Source organism: Triticum aestivum, chromosome 3D (assembly GCF_018294505.1).
Source record: "Triticum aestivum cultivar Chinese Spring chromosome 3D, IWGSC CS RefSeq v2.1, whole genome shotgun sequence".
In the NCBI taxonomy this organism is placed as follows: Eukaryota; Viridiplantae; Streptophyta; class Magnoliopsida; order Poales; family Poaceae; genus Triticum; species Triticum aestivum.
In genome coordinates, this window is record NC_057802.1 from 307,615,804 (window position 1) to 307,630,786 (window position 14,983).

At 43.1% G+C, this 14,983-nt stretch overlaps 1 protein-coding gene across 1 annotated transcript; it reads right to left on the reverse strand.

Moving 5' to 3' along the window:
- Positions 1–7,037: 7,037 nt before the first annotated feature.
- On the reverse strand, positions 7,038–13,746 carry LOC123078565 (factor of DNA methylation 1). Its single transcript, XM_044501115.1, has 7 exons — positions 13,433–13,746; positions 12,559–13,328; positions 12,242–12,423; positions 9,944–10,033; positions 9,570–9,857; positions 9,271–9,483; positions 7,038–7,478 (listed from the first exon to the last, which is right to left on the reverse strand). The coding sequence occupies exons 1-7, from the start codon at positions 13,456–13,458 to the stop codon at positions 7,251–7,253; spliced, it is 1,797 nt and encodes a 598-aa protein (XP_044357050.1). The 5' UTR covers positions 13,459–13,746; the 3' UTR covers positions 7,038–7,250.
- Positions 13,747–14,983: the final 1,237 nt, after the last annotated feature.

Below are 14,983 nucleotides of genomic sequence, written 5' to 3' on the forward strand. Positions count from 1 at the left end.
ATATAAAGAAATATAAATAACAACTTTATTATTGCCTCTAGGGCATAGTTCGTTCAGTACCGCCCCGGGTAGCGGTAGTACCGCGTCGTGCGGTAGTACCGCTCCTGGCGAGCGGTAGTACCGTGGCCTCTAGCCCAGAACGCTGGCATGCACGGAAGTAGGGGCGGAAGTAATTTTTTTACTTCCGCGCCCTATGTGGTAGTACTGCTCCCTGCGAGCGGTAGTACCGTGCCGGATTTTCGCACAGACCGAAACTCAGCGGAAGTAGCCACGGATGTAATTTTATTAGTCCATGCCTTCCCAGCCCAGATTGAACCCTGCCTTGCGATACTACCGCAAGGGCGCGCGGTAGTACCGCTCCGGCAGTTCTACCGCTCGTTGCTATACGCAGCAGGGCCTCATCTGGTCTCTGCCGCATGAGCGGTAGTACCGCAAGCCCTTGCGGTAGTATCGCGAGTCTGTGCGGTAGTACCGCATGTCGCGGGTTGAATAAGTGGGTAATGGTTGGATCTTTTCCCCCACTATATAAAGGGGGTCTTCTTCCCCAAGTTGACCACCTCTTCCCTCTCCAAGCTCCATTGTTTCTCAAAGCTCCATTTTTGCCCGATCTCTCTCCCTAGCCAATCAAACTTGTTGATTTTCTAGGGATTGGTTAAGAAGGCCCCAATCTACACTTCCATCAAGAGAAATTTGATTCCCCCCACTAATCCCTTGCGGATCTTGTTACTCTTGGGTGTTTGAGCACCCTAGACGGTTGAGGTCACCGTGGAGCCATATTCCATTGTGGTGAAGCTTCGTGGTGTCGTTGGGAGACTATGATTAAGGAGATTGCCCCAACCTTGTTTATAAAGGTTTGGTCGCCGCCTCCAAGAGCACCAATAGTGGAATCACGACATCTCGCATTGTGTGAGGGCGTAAGGAGAATACAGTGGCCCTAGTGGCTTCTTGGGGAGCATTGTGCCTCCACACCGCTCCAACAGAGACGTACTTCCTCTCAAAGGGAAGGAACTTCGGTAACACACCCTTGTCTCCATCGGCTCCACTTTTGGTTATCTCTTACCTTTACTTGTGCAAGCTTATATTTAGTTGTATCCCTTGCTTGCTTCTGTGCTTGTTGTTGTTGCATCATATAGGTTGCTCACCTAGTTGCATATCTAGACAACCTACTTTGATGCAAAGTTTAATTTGGTAAAGAAAAGCTAAAAATTGTTAGTTGCCTATTCACCCCCCCCCCTCTAGTCAACTATATCGATCCTTTCGACCTTTTCAACTGCTTAACCTTTTTTGTAGTCTCTCCTCCACGTGTTTCCATTCAGCATTTATGAGTCTCTGATAATGTATCGGTATCCCTAAATAACTGTTTGGAAACTGGCCTAGCCCTCAGCCAAATAATTCACCGTACAGGTGGGCCTCGTCGTGGGCCTCGCCAAAACAAAATAATTCACTTTTATGGAAGTTTATCTTAAGACCAGAAAGATGCTCGAATGCTGATAAAATTAATTTCAGATTCCTCGCTTTCTCTAGGTCATGATCCATAAAGAGAATCGTATCATCGGCATATTGAAGGATAGAAAGTCCACCATCAACAAGATGATTAACTACCCGTCAATTTGACCATCAACTTTTGCATGCTCAATCATGACAACTAACATATCAGCCACTATATGAAATAGCTTGGGCGATAATGAGTCACCTTGTCTCAATCCTTTCTTCATTTGGAAGTAGCGGCCAAAGTCATCATTTGACTTTAACAGCCACACTACCTCTGAAAACAAAGCTATGGATCAGAGTGCGCCACTCCGTAGAGAAACCTTTCATTCTGAGAGTCTGTTGGAGAAAAGACCACTTGACTTTATCATAAGCTTTCTCAAAGTCAATTTTGAGGACTACCCCATCCAACTTCTTCCGATGTAGTTCGTGAACCATTTCATGAAGAATTACCACTCCATCTAGGATGTTCCTACTTTGCATGAAAGCGGTCTGGGAAGGGCGAACCACATGGTCAGCCACCGAGTTTACCCTAATCATCGCAACCTTCGTTATGCTCATCTGACAGCGACGAAGGTCCCCTTGACCCAGTGTTGTGCCCACCGGCATGTCAGGGTGCCAGATCCAACTAGCTTGCCCCGTGTGCGCGGTGACCTCTACTCGGGTATGTGCACAGAGACATGCAACCCCCTTGCTCTGCCCTTCGTGTGCGCCATCTTCAGGTGGTTCTCGTCGACTACATCAATGTGGTGCAAGGTGCAGCGACCATAGCTTTGTTGAGTTGTCCCGATTGTAGCGGTGTGTCGATGTGAGATGTTGGGTTTGATTGAGGTGGTCTCTAGAAAAATGCATGCATGGACCTTGGTTTGAGCGACCGCGGCAGCACTCCTCCTTGGAGGTGCGGTCATGGAGCTCCACACTGGTGTTGTTTTTCCTCCTACCCACTTGGTGAAAGCTTTGCGACGATGATGCCTATGGGTATCATCCACACTAGTGTTGTTTTTCCTCCTGCCCACTGGGTGATTCCAGGTGGAAGCTTCGAGATGATGGTGCGTATGGGTGTCCACCCCCCGCCCCCCCCCCCCCCCTCCTCTTGAAGACATCGCACGGGAACCCCGTCCGGTTCGACGAGGTTAAGGTGGTGTATCTCAGTGGTGATGTTTGGATTGAGGGGGGGTGCTCGTGGAGAAATCCACGCCCTTGAACCTCGTATGCAAGTGACCACAGTGGCGCTTTCCAAAATTGTGCCACTCCCTAGAGTTGTGTTCATGGAGATGCACCTCTCCCTGGTCTCCCATTATGTGGCCTCACTAGCGAATGGTACTGAGAGACAATGGCGGGTCTAGGAATTATGCATAAGGGGGCTGAACATTGGGCAAACTCTAAAATGCAACAAGGTGTATGGAATATGTATGATTTTTCTTTTGGAAAAAGAAAACAGAAATTAACCCTGACTATAGCAAAATATGTTTGTTATTCCGCAAAAAAAAAAGTATTGTTGTTCCCATGGATAGGGATCTGGTTTCAATAAACTTATGGAACGTTTCATTTGTGTGCATCCAGCATGAATTGAACCCACAAATTACCAACGTAAACATACCACATAGATAGCATGGGAGCAAAATATACAATTAGATGACGATGAACTAACGATCATCAATTGAACTGCATAGACGTTTCATTGTATTTAATCCATTAATAATTGAATTTTTGTAGGGTATTATCATTGGGTAAAACAGACTATCTATACCTACTATTAAAGCAAGGTGATATTTTTGGTTTCGTCCCGCTTAGATTTTTCTTTTTTAGAAAATTTCGTCCTGCTTAGGTATTCAATATATATACACACGAGGTGGTACTAATTCTGGGATCTTTTTTACTGTTTCGTCCGAAAGAAGGCAGCCCACCTCGCCCCGTAATTGGCCCAGGAAGGAGGCCCACCTCACCGCGGACAAGGCCCTAATGGGAGGCAAATATAATATTCGGGTACGAGGGATCGAACTCCCAACTTCACCACCAAACACAAAGGGCACTCCCAACTGAACTAGCTCATGCTTGTGTACACAAAAATGAATTCATTTACTAATTAATAGTACCACCTCGACTCATCACACCCTATTGCATCAACTTATATACCTCCGTGATGCGAATTCAGTAAGCTGTCTCAAGAATCAATAATAAGAAGAAGTGGGTTGAACGAGAAGGAATTAAGCGAAGGAGAGAGAGCCGGCACTCAATAAAGAAAGGAAAGAATCTAAAAAGGTTGGCGCCTATTCGAAAGAACTGAAAAGATGCGGCTCTACATGAAAGATTGAGGGTGAGGTGTGCATCAATAAAGGAAGGACATGCATGCGCGTATGGAAATGAAGGGATTTAATTCCGTGTATTGTGCATAGATTGAGTCCCCCAATAAAGGAAGAACATGCATGCGTATGGAAACAAAGGAATTTAAACTCATAAATTGTGCTCGATGGCTGCACTTGCCAATAGGAAAGATTAAGGGCCCTAATAAACAGGGCCGGCCCACAGATATACAGGGCCCAGGGGCAAGACAAGAACAAGCGGCCCTTCTTGACAAACAAAAACTCAGCTGTTTTTCGAAACCAAAGTAAATATGGAGTACATAGTGGTGATCTTTGGACTCTAAGACTGAGAGTATTGCTTAGTCACTTATTTTGGGACGAATGGAGTACTATTTCTCCATCAAGAGAACCCTATAATAATAGTAATTAAACAATATAACTCCAGAAAAGATCAATTTCCTAATTGTCAGTGGACACATCTTTTTTTTTGCAAAACAAATGCTTGTCAGAACTGGTTGCAACTTAAAACGTTTGTGTTTTCATGACATATAAAATTAATGGATGAACTTACATTTGTTTCTGGATCATCCCTGATCTGCCATGTTCTTCACTCCAAAATTCTTTACCCAAAGAATAATTATATATCCTGCATAAGTCATAGTAAAGCAAATTGAGTATTTCATGTTTATACTAACTATGATTATCAAAACTTGGAGATTCCTTAGAGGAATTACTAGTTTTTCAAAAACGTACCAATAGATCCTTTTGGGGATTCTACTACCAGACAAATACTTTCTTGAAGACATATTAATACAGGGATAAAAAGCACCTGGAAACCGATTCATGTGTATGTAGGTGGCTTATCCGTACACAACAGCGGTCAACACAAACAAAAAGAAACGCCTGAAGTGCATACATTTTGTCCCTTCTCCTAATCTCCTTCCTGAGGACTCTCTAACATTCGGATCCAATGAAAAGCAGAATAAGACACATGCAGATGTGATGGATGTGCGATTTGGAATCGTCAGTGCCGGAACACGGAGCTATTTGTCAATCAATCTTTCAATTGAGAAACGAGATTACTGGAAAGAAAGAAGGACATGTACCATCTCAGTCTCTCCAAAGTCCAGTTGGGGAGTGAGCAGAGCGTTCAGAGAGGAAGGCGAGCTGGTTGGGGAATGAGTTCACGTTGTAGGTTTCCTTTAATGGCGGCCGCCACTTTGGAAGCGGAGAGGCACGGGAGTGGCCGCGCCGTTCTTGGATTTGGGCGAGCAGAGGAGTCGCTGGTCCATTTGATTCCTTCGTGCGGTTTGCCTGATGGGTTGTTCCTTGGGCCTTCTTTTTTTTCATGTATGTTCATTGGGCTAATGCAGATTATGCTACCTGGACCGGGGCCCCTTCCTCACGGGGGCCCAGGGCGGGCGCCCCGTTTGCCCGGCTTATGGGCCGGGCCTGCTAATAAAAGGACATGCACTGCACACACACACGCAGGTTATTGACTCTAATTAACCCAGTAGAGGAAGGACACACATGCTGCTGATTCGCTCTAATTAAGTTGTCCTGTGTGTGTAGTCCCGTAAAGGAGAATCAAGCTGCTGTGTGTGTGACCCCACTAGCGCTTACTGAGTCCTAATCTTTTCGGTGCTGCTTTTCCATACTTTCAATATTTTTATTTCTAATTTGCTGCATATTCATCAAAAAAATCTGGTTGATCTACATGTACTTTCGATTGAGCGTGTTTCCAACAAATGGGACACGTGACACTACAAGCCTGGCTAATGCTGCTACAAGGAATACACAATATTGGAAGGCTGACCGCATGCTGCAAAGTTGGACCACCATTTTTTAGTTGGAATAGTTGCCTTCGTGCCAGATGGATCTGGCTTCAACGGACTGACGATGGCCGCCAGTAGTCCCATCTCTTGATCCCGCACGACCCTGATGCTCTAGCGATCGTGCGCGCCTCCACATTTTGGGTCCTAGGCGATGGCTCGGGATGTCGTTTCTGGCCGGATCGCTGGCTGGAGCCCAAGAGCATGCACCACCTCCTCGTCGGCCGCTCTTTCTTGACGCAACTCTCGCATGAGCTCCTCACTTGGTGTCGATGCACATCTGGGCCTCCGGATCTCGACGGCTGGTTCCAAGATTGCTGCATGACCTCCTGCGTTGCAGCGCCATCTCCGCCCCGCAAAGGCCTCTCCTGGTTGCTACTTCTTGACGCCCGACTTCTTTGAAAGCACCGAAACAACATCATGTTCAAAGGTGAGGCACCCTCTCTTAAGTGCCTCCTCAACCTCATTATCGGCGAGGCTTATACCGTATTTGTTGACCATCGTTGTTGTAAAGTCGGATGCACTATTGCAACAAACTTCTTCTTCGGAGTCGACTGTAGCTTACGCCTGGCGACAACCGTGTCGTAGGCACAATTGAATATAATTTAGTCGTAACAACAGTAGTTTCGATGATATGTTAATTTTTTTTTCCGTTGCAACGCACGGGCATATGTGCTAGTTTATTTTAACACAAAGTAACCAAGAGCTATTTGCAAATTACAACACCAGATCTTGGGAGAGCAGAACAGAGAGAAGAGAAGCTGCGGGAAAGAAAGAAACAAAGGGGTGAAGTGAGAGATCAAGCGCCTAGCCGCGAAAGAACTGGAGACGGGGTAGGGTTGTTTGATCTTGGCAGGTGAACACTTCTACGCTGAGCTGAGCTGTATAGTCTCCTTCCTCCTGTACATGAAACAGGCAGGATTTTGGATGCATTCTTTTCCACAATAATTGTGTTCAATGACAGCCGAGTTGCTCTCAACTGTGACAACCAAGTTTAAAAAAGGAACCAGGAGTGATTATTCCAGCAACAAATATCCGACTCTCAACATAATCCTAGAAATAAGTACAAGCCTGGGACAAACACAAGATGCAAAAATCCTGTGCTTGCAATGGTTTTCCTGCTATAACTAACTACTCCCTCCGTTCCTAAATACTTGTCTTTCTAGGCATTTCAAATGACTATCACATACGGATGTATGTAGACATATTTTAGAGTGTAGATTCACTTATTTTACTCCGTATGTAGTCACTTATTGAAATGCCTAGAAAGACAAGTATTTAGGAACGGAGGGAGTAGTACACAATATCTGAACAAGGATAAGCATGTTTCCAGCAAGCCATTCTTGTGATTGTTAGGCTTGTCGAGCACCAAGCAGTCAATGCTCTACACCAGGCATCACATGCATTGAAATGATGAAATCAACAAACTAGTAGCCGTTTCATTCATAGCACATAGCTTGGCACGAAATAGATTATCCTAAAAGGGCGGTTCACAATCTCCAAGTACCAGCATTCATGTCAATGCTACACAAGTCTGGATAATCCAACGAAACCCCAATATACATTCATGAGTAAATAACAGAAACGCACTTCTTGTTCACTACTTCAGGAATCTAGATATCTTGGCTCAGCGCTTCCTCTTCTGTGTGCGCCACTGTCTCAGGACGTACTGGACAGCTTCTTTGAGAGTTGCTTTCCTCTTCTCTTTGAAGTTCCACAGCTCGGGTACAGAATAGCGGCCACTAGGGTTATACTCGTTAACTTCAAGCAGAGCCTTTGTTACCAAGCCATACACTTCTTCGCCATACTCTTCTTTCAGTTCTCGCAGCTTCTCATCATCCTCGCGGAGAATTTCCTAACGTCAATGCAAACACCATTAGATAAACATTCTCCTCCATTCTAAACATGTAAGACGAACAGAGCAATAACAGCTTCAAAATTTCACACTCCAAAAATATGCCTAAGCTGTTAATTTAGAAAAGCATTGATACAGGAATTGCATAGTGTCTAAATGTTCCCTGAACATTAAATGTAAGCACGGTACAAAAGATAATGGTGAACAAAAACAATTTATGCATGTTACAAACGATGTAAGACACACCTACTTCATTATATCGTAATGCACCACTGCACAAAAGTATATTAAATATACACACACAAGGACTTTGCCATGCCCGTCGAACAAGTATGCTACAGAAAGTTCAGGGAAAACATTGTTTGCAAATGCAGCAGAGTCATGTATCATGTCAAATTTCAACAGCCAAGACACAAGATGTGTCCAACTTAGCCAAGCTAGGAACTAAGAATGAACATCTAACTTACTAAGGAATATCATAAGGGGTCCCTATCATAAACTTCTAGGAGTGGGGAGTTATTAGCATCCGTCAATATGTGTACCGAGTGGCAAGCGTTTTACTGGTAAGAAGTTTAGTTGCCCCACACACTACTCCACGGGCAAATACAGATGTATTATGTTCCGATTTCCAAAAGCTGGTGAATTACATAACTTAACTGGTATAGAACTCACCATCAGCTTTAGAGAAAACTCAGAGATGGAAGAAAGCAAGTCTAGAGTACATAGAAATCATCATTTTTTCAGTTAGATGCTATACATCTCAATCAAGAGCGGCTAACATCAACATAAAGTTTTGCCCTCGGGGAACTCAACAATGTTGCTTTCCTAGCACTGAAGTAGCATAAATCTATGCATATGACTGAACTCTCCCCAAGCTACAAAATCAAGTAAATGAAACTTAGCTAACCTACACATAAGCATACATATGGCTAAATTTTGAGATTCCTTCATCACACATCCGTTGAATACTTGCTATGGCACAGCTTAATTGACTGGCTAATTGGTAAATTGTAAAAAAACGTCATGTGGTAGCTTACATCCACACCACGACATGAAAAACAAGATATTATAACTTCCATGAAGAACTAGATTATATTTAAATAACACAAGAATATAGCCCCTTGGTTGGTGACACGTTATGGCTGATTGTTTCTTGGTTTCCTCCTCTCCTTTTTCGCACATAATGTAGGACCAAGGATGTAATAGATGGGAGGAAACAGAATGGATCTGAATTGGTAATGCAACTAATGTTTGTCAGATTATTTGGAGCCTTAACTCGATAAGTCCACAATGCTTGTATTATGGCGGTATTATTTCTCTTGCTACCTACAGTTGATAATGCTTTGATCAATAGATACTTATTTTCCATTTTTTATTATTAATGTGGGAATTTCTGCTATTTTTGTCCCATTAGATTAATGTAAGAATATCTAGGTATCTCCAAATTTCAGCTCTCGCCATAGTTTACTTATAAATAGATTTGAACTATGTCAAGGTTTGCAGAACAGAAAAACCACTGTGGAATTGATTGCTCAAGATTACATGCTATTAGGCCTTGTACAATGCTAGGTGCTTAGGGAGGTTCTTAGAAAAATAAACCGGATTTTTCTGAAGCACCAGTGCTTATTTCTACAGGAGAGACGCCTAATTAAGCGTCTGCCCTGTACAAATAAGCACCGGTGCTTAAGGAAAGCCTGGTTTATTTCTCCAAGCACCTCTCCTAAGCATCTTGCATTGTACAAGGCCTTAGAGAACAGCAAGTGCATAAAAGCAGGAGTGAAGATATTATTACCTTCTCTTTGCCTTCATCCATGATAACTTTAAAAGGGTGCCATTCTGGATCTTTAATCTCCTCCTCCCACTTTGAACAAAGAAGGGAAGCAGTAACGGCTGCATCTTCTTTTGACATTTTATTTTTGCAAGCAATCGCAAATGATTTCAGATCAAGATCACCCATTCTTTTAATTCCTATAATTCCTCGGCCAGTTGTAAGATCCCGCAAACCCTGCAGGCGTATCCAATAGATAGCTCTGAAATGTAATTCAAACATAATACGACAAGTGCAAGTACTCAATTAATGAGGAAACTTACATCTATTAGCTTCTTCCGAGCATCTTGCAACTCATCATTGCTTATCCTTTCCTTCATAAGTAGAGTATGGTGGAGCGATTCCATTGCATCCATTTCATCATACTTGTCCTGAAGCTCGGCACTAAGTTCATCTATCTTCCTTTTTGATTCGGAGTCTTCCACACCTGGCATATGCTTCATCACTTCCAATTTTCCCTGCATCTGTTTTATTTCTAGCTCAAGCTTCTGCTTGGCATCCAGTTTCTGCTCTAACTTGATAATCTCATTTAGAGCAGCTTGTTTCTCCCTCTGCAATTGTCATTTTCAGCACAGTAAGGCAGTCATATAAATTAGTATCTCAGAACCTCAAGTGAAACAATATATGAAGGACAAACCTTGTGTTTTTCCACAAGCTTCAGCACATTTTCATCCGCCCTCTGTTGCTCCGATGTTGCCATCTTAAGATATTTTGCTTTCAGCTCGTTCTGTATAAACCACAACAGCCTGACATGAGTTTTATGCAGGAAACCTGGAGAGTGGGGGGGGGGGGGGGGGGGGGGGGGGTACCTAAATGCGCCTACATTTTGTACCTGGCACCAAGCCCTCTCTAAAAGTAAAATAAACAAGTTACATGCATTTTGCTGAAATTGTCCTACTGTTAAACCTTCTGCATTGTATTGTTGTCCGAGAGCAAAATGCCGAATTACACCAAAAATAGAAAAAAAATACAATGATAAGAACCTATTATTGTTATTATTATTAAAGCAACAGAAATCGAACGGTGAAGATCCATCAATTTAAGGTTTGAAATCTGGTCGATAGAGATTCATCAACATCAACTAAACAACAAAAACTAAGACAATCTACGTACGAAACCTTAGACCAATTCCAGTTGACAACAGTGCTCGGAACAGAACTGTACGATAAAACTTGGAAATAATTTCTGTAGAATCAGAATCCCACACGCGTAGTCCTAAAATATAAGAGCATTTACGCTTGAATCATTTTAGGAATCCAAATAGGGATAAGTCATGCATGCATCTAAATAATATAAGGTGTACTCCTCGCAAAAAATCAGAGCCCGTACGCTTGAATCAGCATAGGAGTCCAATTAGGAAACAGCATACATCTCAATTTGTACCACACATCAACTTCAGGCTACTACTCCTAGAACTTTGAGCAGAGCACAGATGAATAGTAATGTCAAACCGATCAAGTTATTGCAAAAATAAAACCATGCATCTCAAAACTACACATCAAATACAAGAAAGCGGGCTACTACAGTACTACTCTTACAATTGTGTAGATGTTGTGCGAGGAAAGTGCAAAAAAAAAAGTCAGTAGATCTCGACCGAACTATAGAGAAAATACTTTCTGCAGATTCAATAGCGATAGTAGTACAGACTACATTAAGAAAGAAAGGTTTACACCATTTACCTACATGCAGCAAAATGATAGCGGCTTAGATTACTTGTATGAAAAATAGAATATCTACACCACATATTTTGATGAGACATGACTAGATTACTTCTAGGTAATAAAAAATGCTACACAGATTATTTTGATGGATGGCGTTGTAGATTAATTTATGCACTAGAAGAAATTATCTCTTCTTATGGCATTTATTTTGGTAAAATCAGACTGTAACGGTGTAGATTACTAGAAATTGTGTAAATCTGATAGAAGAGCAACACAGGCCAGCAATGTTAGATCTAAGTACATGCATAGGGTGCATAGTTGTATAACCATGCATGCATGTATGGATTGGCGGCCAAAAGTTTGCAGCAGATAGAAGAGACAGATAAGTGGTAGATTGGAAAAAGTCAAAAGTTTAAGTTTGTATAAGGACAACATACAAGACATGGATGCTATCAGAACAACTGGTAGATCGATGCTAATGCATTGTGTGCACAAGCGAGAACATATCGCATATAGAATGCAAAACGACGTCATTGTTGCAAAAGTAAATTCAAAGCAACAAATCGCGTTTAGTATCTAACATGTAGTTTCAGCCGTGCTAAATAATATAAGCCGATGCAATACAACATGTGTTCAGGAGAAAAAACTACCACGAGAGCAGATATTGTAACAATCTTGAACATAGATATAGCCCAGATAATCGTATGCCTTAGATGGGTTGATCACATAAACAACTAGAGTAACATGAGAATCCATGGAAGCATACAAAGGCATGATATTTGCATTAGATAAAAAGACAACTAAAAACAACATTGCACACTGCTTAAGTACAAGCAACCCACATTTAAAGTTACATGATGGTGGAGAATTGGGGAAAATATAGTCAAAAAGATAGAGAAAACACAAGATAAACAAGAGTGGATGAGGTAAAATTAGAGGTTAGTAAGAAAGCCTGTTGTTCTGTAATGCTGACAGTCTTCTTTTGTCAACTAAAATACGCTGGCCAGTAACGTCCATTATTTTCTATATTCAAATGATAAACAAATATTTAAAAATGTGGCATGAATTGAATCGTGGATCGTTCATTCACAAATAGGAGGGAGAAGAAAATACCAATATAATGCTATGTAGCAATTCAGGCTAGTTACTAGTGAACAGAAAGATGTCATGTAAAAGAAGCACAGAAACAATCAACCATCCTCCAAAACAAACAAAAGGAGAGGACCCATAAAACTAACTTCCATAATTCTTTATGGGAGACATTGGGCACACACCTTTTCCTTCTCTTTCTCAAGGTTCCTTCTGTCCGAGTCACTGCGCACAGCAAGTTCATCAAGCTGCCTGGATTTAATTTCAAGATCCTGCATCTTGGACTCCAGCTCTGAACGGAGCCTCTGATTCTCATTGACAATCATCTGAGAATGCTTACGAGCAAGTTGCTGCATCTTGTGTATTTCTGGTGACAATGCAAGTTCAAAAGGCATTAAATAACTGAAAGGTCCCCATGCTCAAAGGAGATAAATGCGTATATATGTTGTTATACAAGAACCATAAGAACAGAACATACAAAGAACAAGAGAAGGAAACAAACCATCATTGTATCTCTGGAGGACCTGCTCCTTTTCTTCGATCACCTTGTCAAGTGAGTTGGTCGTCTCATTGTACTTGCATTCAAGTTCTTGGACATGCTTGGCCTTTACCTCAATTTGGCTGGCTAAATTAGCTACCAGTTTGTCGGTTTTGCGTGTTCCTTCATTCTCAAGTTCCGCGACAGTTTTCAAATCACCATTTTTTTGCAGATGCTCCCCGATTGGTCCCGGAGTTCTTTGATCATCCGCCCTTGCAACCCATCCAAACATCTGATCCGACCCTCGATGCATGCGTGCCTCCCAGTCCCGTTTGCCGTATCCTTCTGCCTCAAAGTGATTTTCAAACTTAAAGGCGTTACAGAAGCAAGCATAGTCTTTTCCAAACTCAACGATAGCATATCCCGTGTGGCCTCTGTGATTCCACAAAGGAATAACCTTCTGGGGGCAAAATCGAGAGAGCTGCTCCTTCAAGCGGTTGCCACTTTCCCCAACCTGGCGGCCGCCTTTCCACTCGGTAGGCACATTGACCAGCACACCCATCCATGGCCAGACGAATTGCTCATCTCTGTCCTGAAGAGGACGGGGCACCACAGCCTTTAGCCGTGACGACCGCGGCGGCTCCGACGACTCTGGCAATTCATCCTTGACGCGCTTGGCGGGGACGCGGTGGGTCGGCCTGTCTCTCCCGTGCCTATGAGCATCTGAGCCTGCTCGACGAGGTGGGCTATCTCTGCTCGGATCGCTCCTCCGAAAACCTCTTTCCTTGCGAATCCTACCAAAATAGGAGAACAAAGGCAGTAAATTGCAGCTGCCGTGTTCCTTGGTTTCGCGAAATCTGAAGAGAAGATACGGAAAGAGGGTTTGGGCATGACGTACCGTTCATGCGCGTCGCCGGAATCCATGGAGATGGAGGGCCGCCCACCAGCCTGCCGACGGCCGCCGCCGCCACCAACAACCTAGGGTTTTAAGGCGCGGCGAGGATCAGTCCAATGTCCCTCGGAAGAAGGGGAAGGAGGAGTGGGTCCACGGATGAGGAAGCGAGTCGGAGGGCTTGGCCTCGGCGGCGGCGTTGGCGGAGGCGAGTCGCCGCCTAGCTGTAGGCTGTAGGGCGCTGTAGACGGGCAGGGCAGCAGGAGGGGGCAAAGCGGAGAAGCAGATGATCACGTGATGGAGGAGGCGAAAGGCCGAATGGGTGGCGAAGGCACTGATTGAGCAGGCCGGACCGCCTCGGCGTTCTGCTCCTGTCGACTGTCGACGTGTCGACATGTTATTAGCGTACTAGTAGTACTACTACCTTTTCTCGTCATAATGGAATAACTTAGGTAGTAACATACCGTATTTTAACAAAACTTTGCTTATGTAACATGTAGTTAATGAGGAAAGAGGTATTTAGAGTAACATAATATGTTACTGTAACATAGCGCTTTCCGAGAAAGGATGAGTCTACAAACTAATAAATGAATCCATCTATGACACTACTACTATGTTACTTTGCACTATGAAAGTATTAACTTAGACTAGTGTCATATGCATGACACTAGTATATGTTACTCCCCACTATGACCAGCCTAAGACTGGTCATAATGAGACTAACTTAGCAAGTAACATAGCACATTCCAAGACAGGTTTGCTTATATGGCATAGAGTTAATGAGGAGAGAAGTGTTTGGAGTAATATAATATGTTACTGTAACATAACGCAGTCCAAAGCAAAATGAGTCTATAATGTAATAAATGCTATCATATATGATACTCCTTATATGTTACTTTGCACTATGAAGGTAGTAAGAAAGACTAGTGTCATATGCATGACACTAGTCTAAGTTACTCCCCACTATAACTAGCCTAAGAGCAAGTATAGTAAGGTACAGTCAGCAGACTGTAAGGATTAAAATGTTATATGTTTGCTGAGTTGGATGAGAGAGAAGAGGAAAGAGAAGGGAAGCAGGCTGTAAATTAACCGGCTGTAGCACGTGCTCCAAAACACAATGTGTGATTGTAAGGTGCGCCATTCATTAATGAAGTAGTACTACTTTATAAGTAGCTATTATACATGTTGGCTATTAGGTTGGTTATAGATGATGTGGCAACTTCATATAGCCCATTATTGGCTATACTATTAATGATGCTCTAAAAGAAAAAACTAGTGCTATCTTTTTCTTAGCTGACTACTAGTAGTACAGTACTTTTTTTAGCTGGCGTACTGCTACTTGGAACAGAACAGGCAGCACGAGCTCCGCGTTACAAAGGCCACGTTTTCATGGACAAGCAGGAAAATTGACTTTTACGTGGCAAACGTTGGAAAACATCAAAACAACGTGCACAAACTACTTCCCACCCACTTGCAACTTTAATGGGGCGACCCATTACGTCTGCCGCTGTCCGTTTGGGTCGGCACGGACAGAAAAGGCGGCCTAATGCGCCGATT

Bases quoted from the DNA above. Each gene is read 5' to 3' on its own strand.
- LOC123078565 (XM_044501115.1), bottom strand. From the start codon at position 13,458: ATGGATTCCGGCGACGCGCATGAACG. The intron at 12,424-12,558 runs GTTTGTTTCCTT...CATTGTCACCAG, and splicing joins CCTCCAGAGATACAATGATG to AAATACACAAGATGCAGCAA. The intron at 7,479-9,270 runs GTAATAATATCT...CATTGACGTTAG, and splicing joins TGGATGAAGGCAAAGAGAAG to GAAATTCTCCGCGAGGATGA.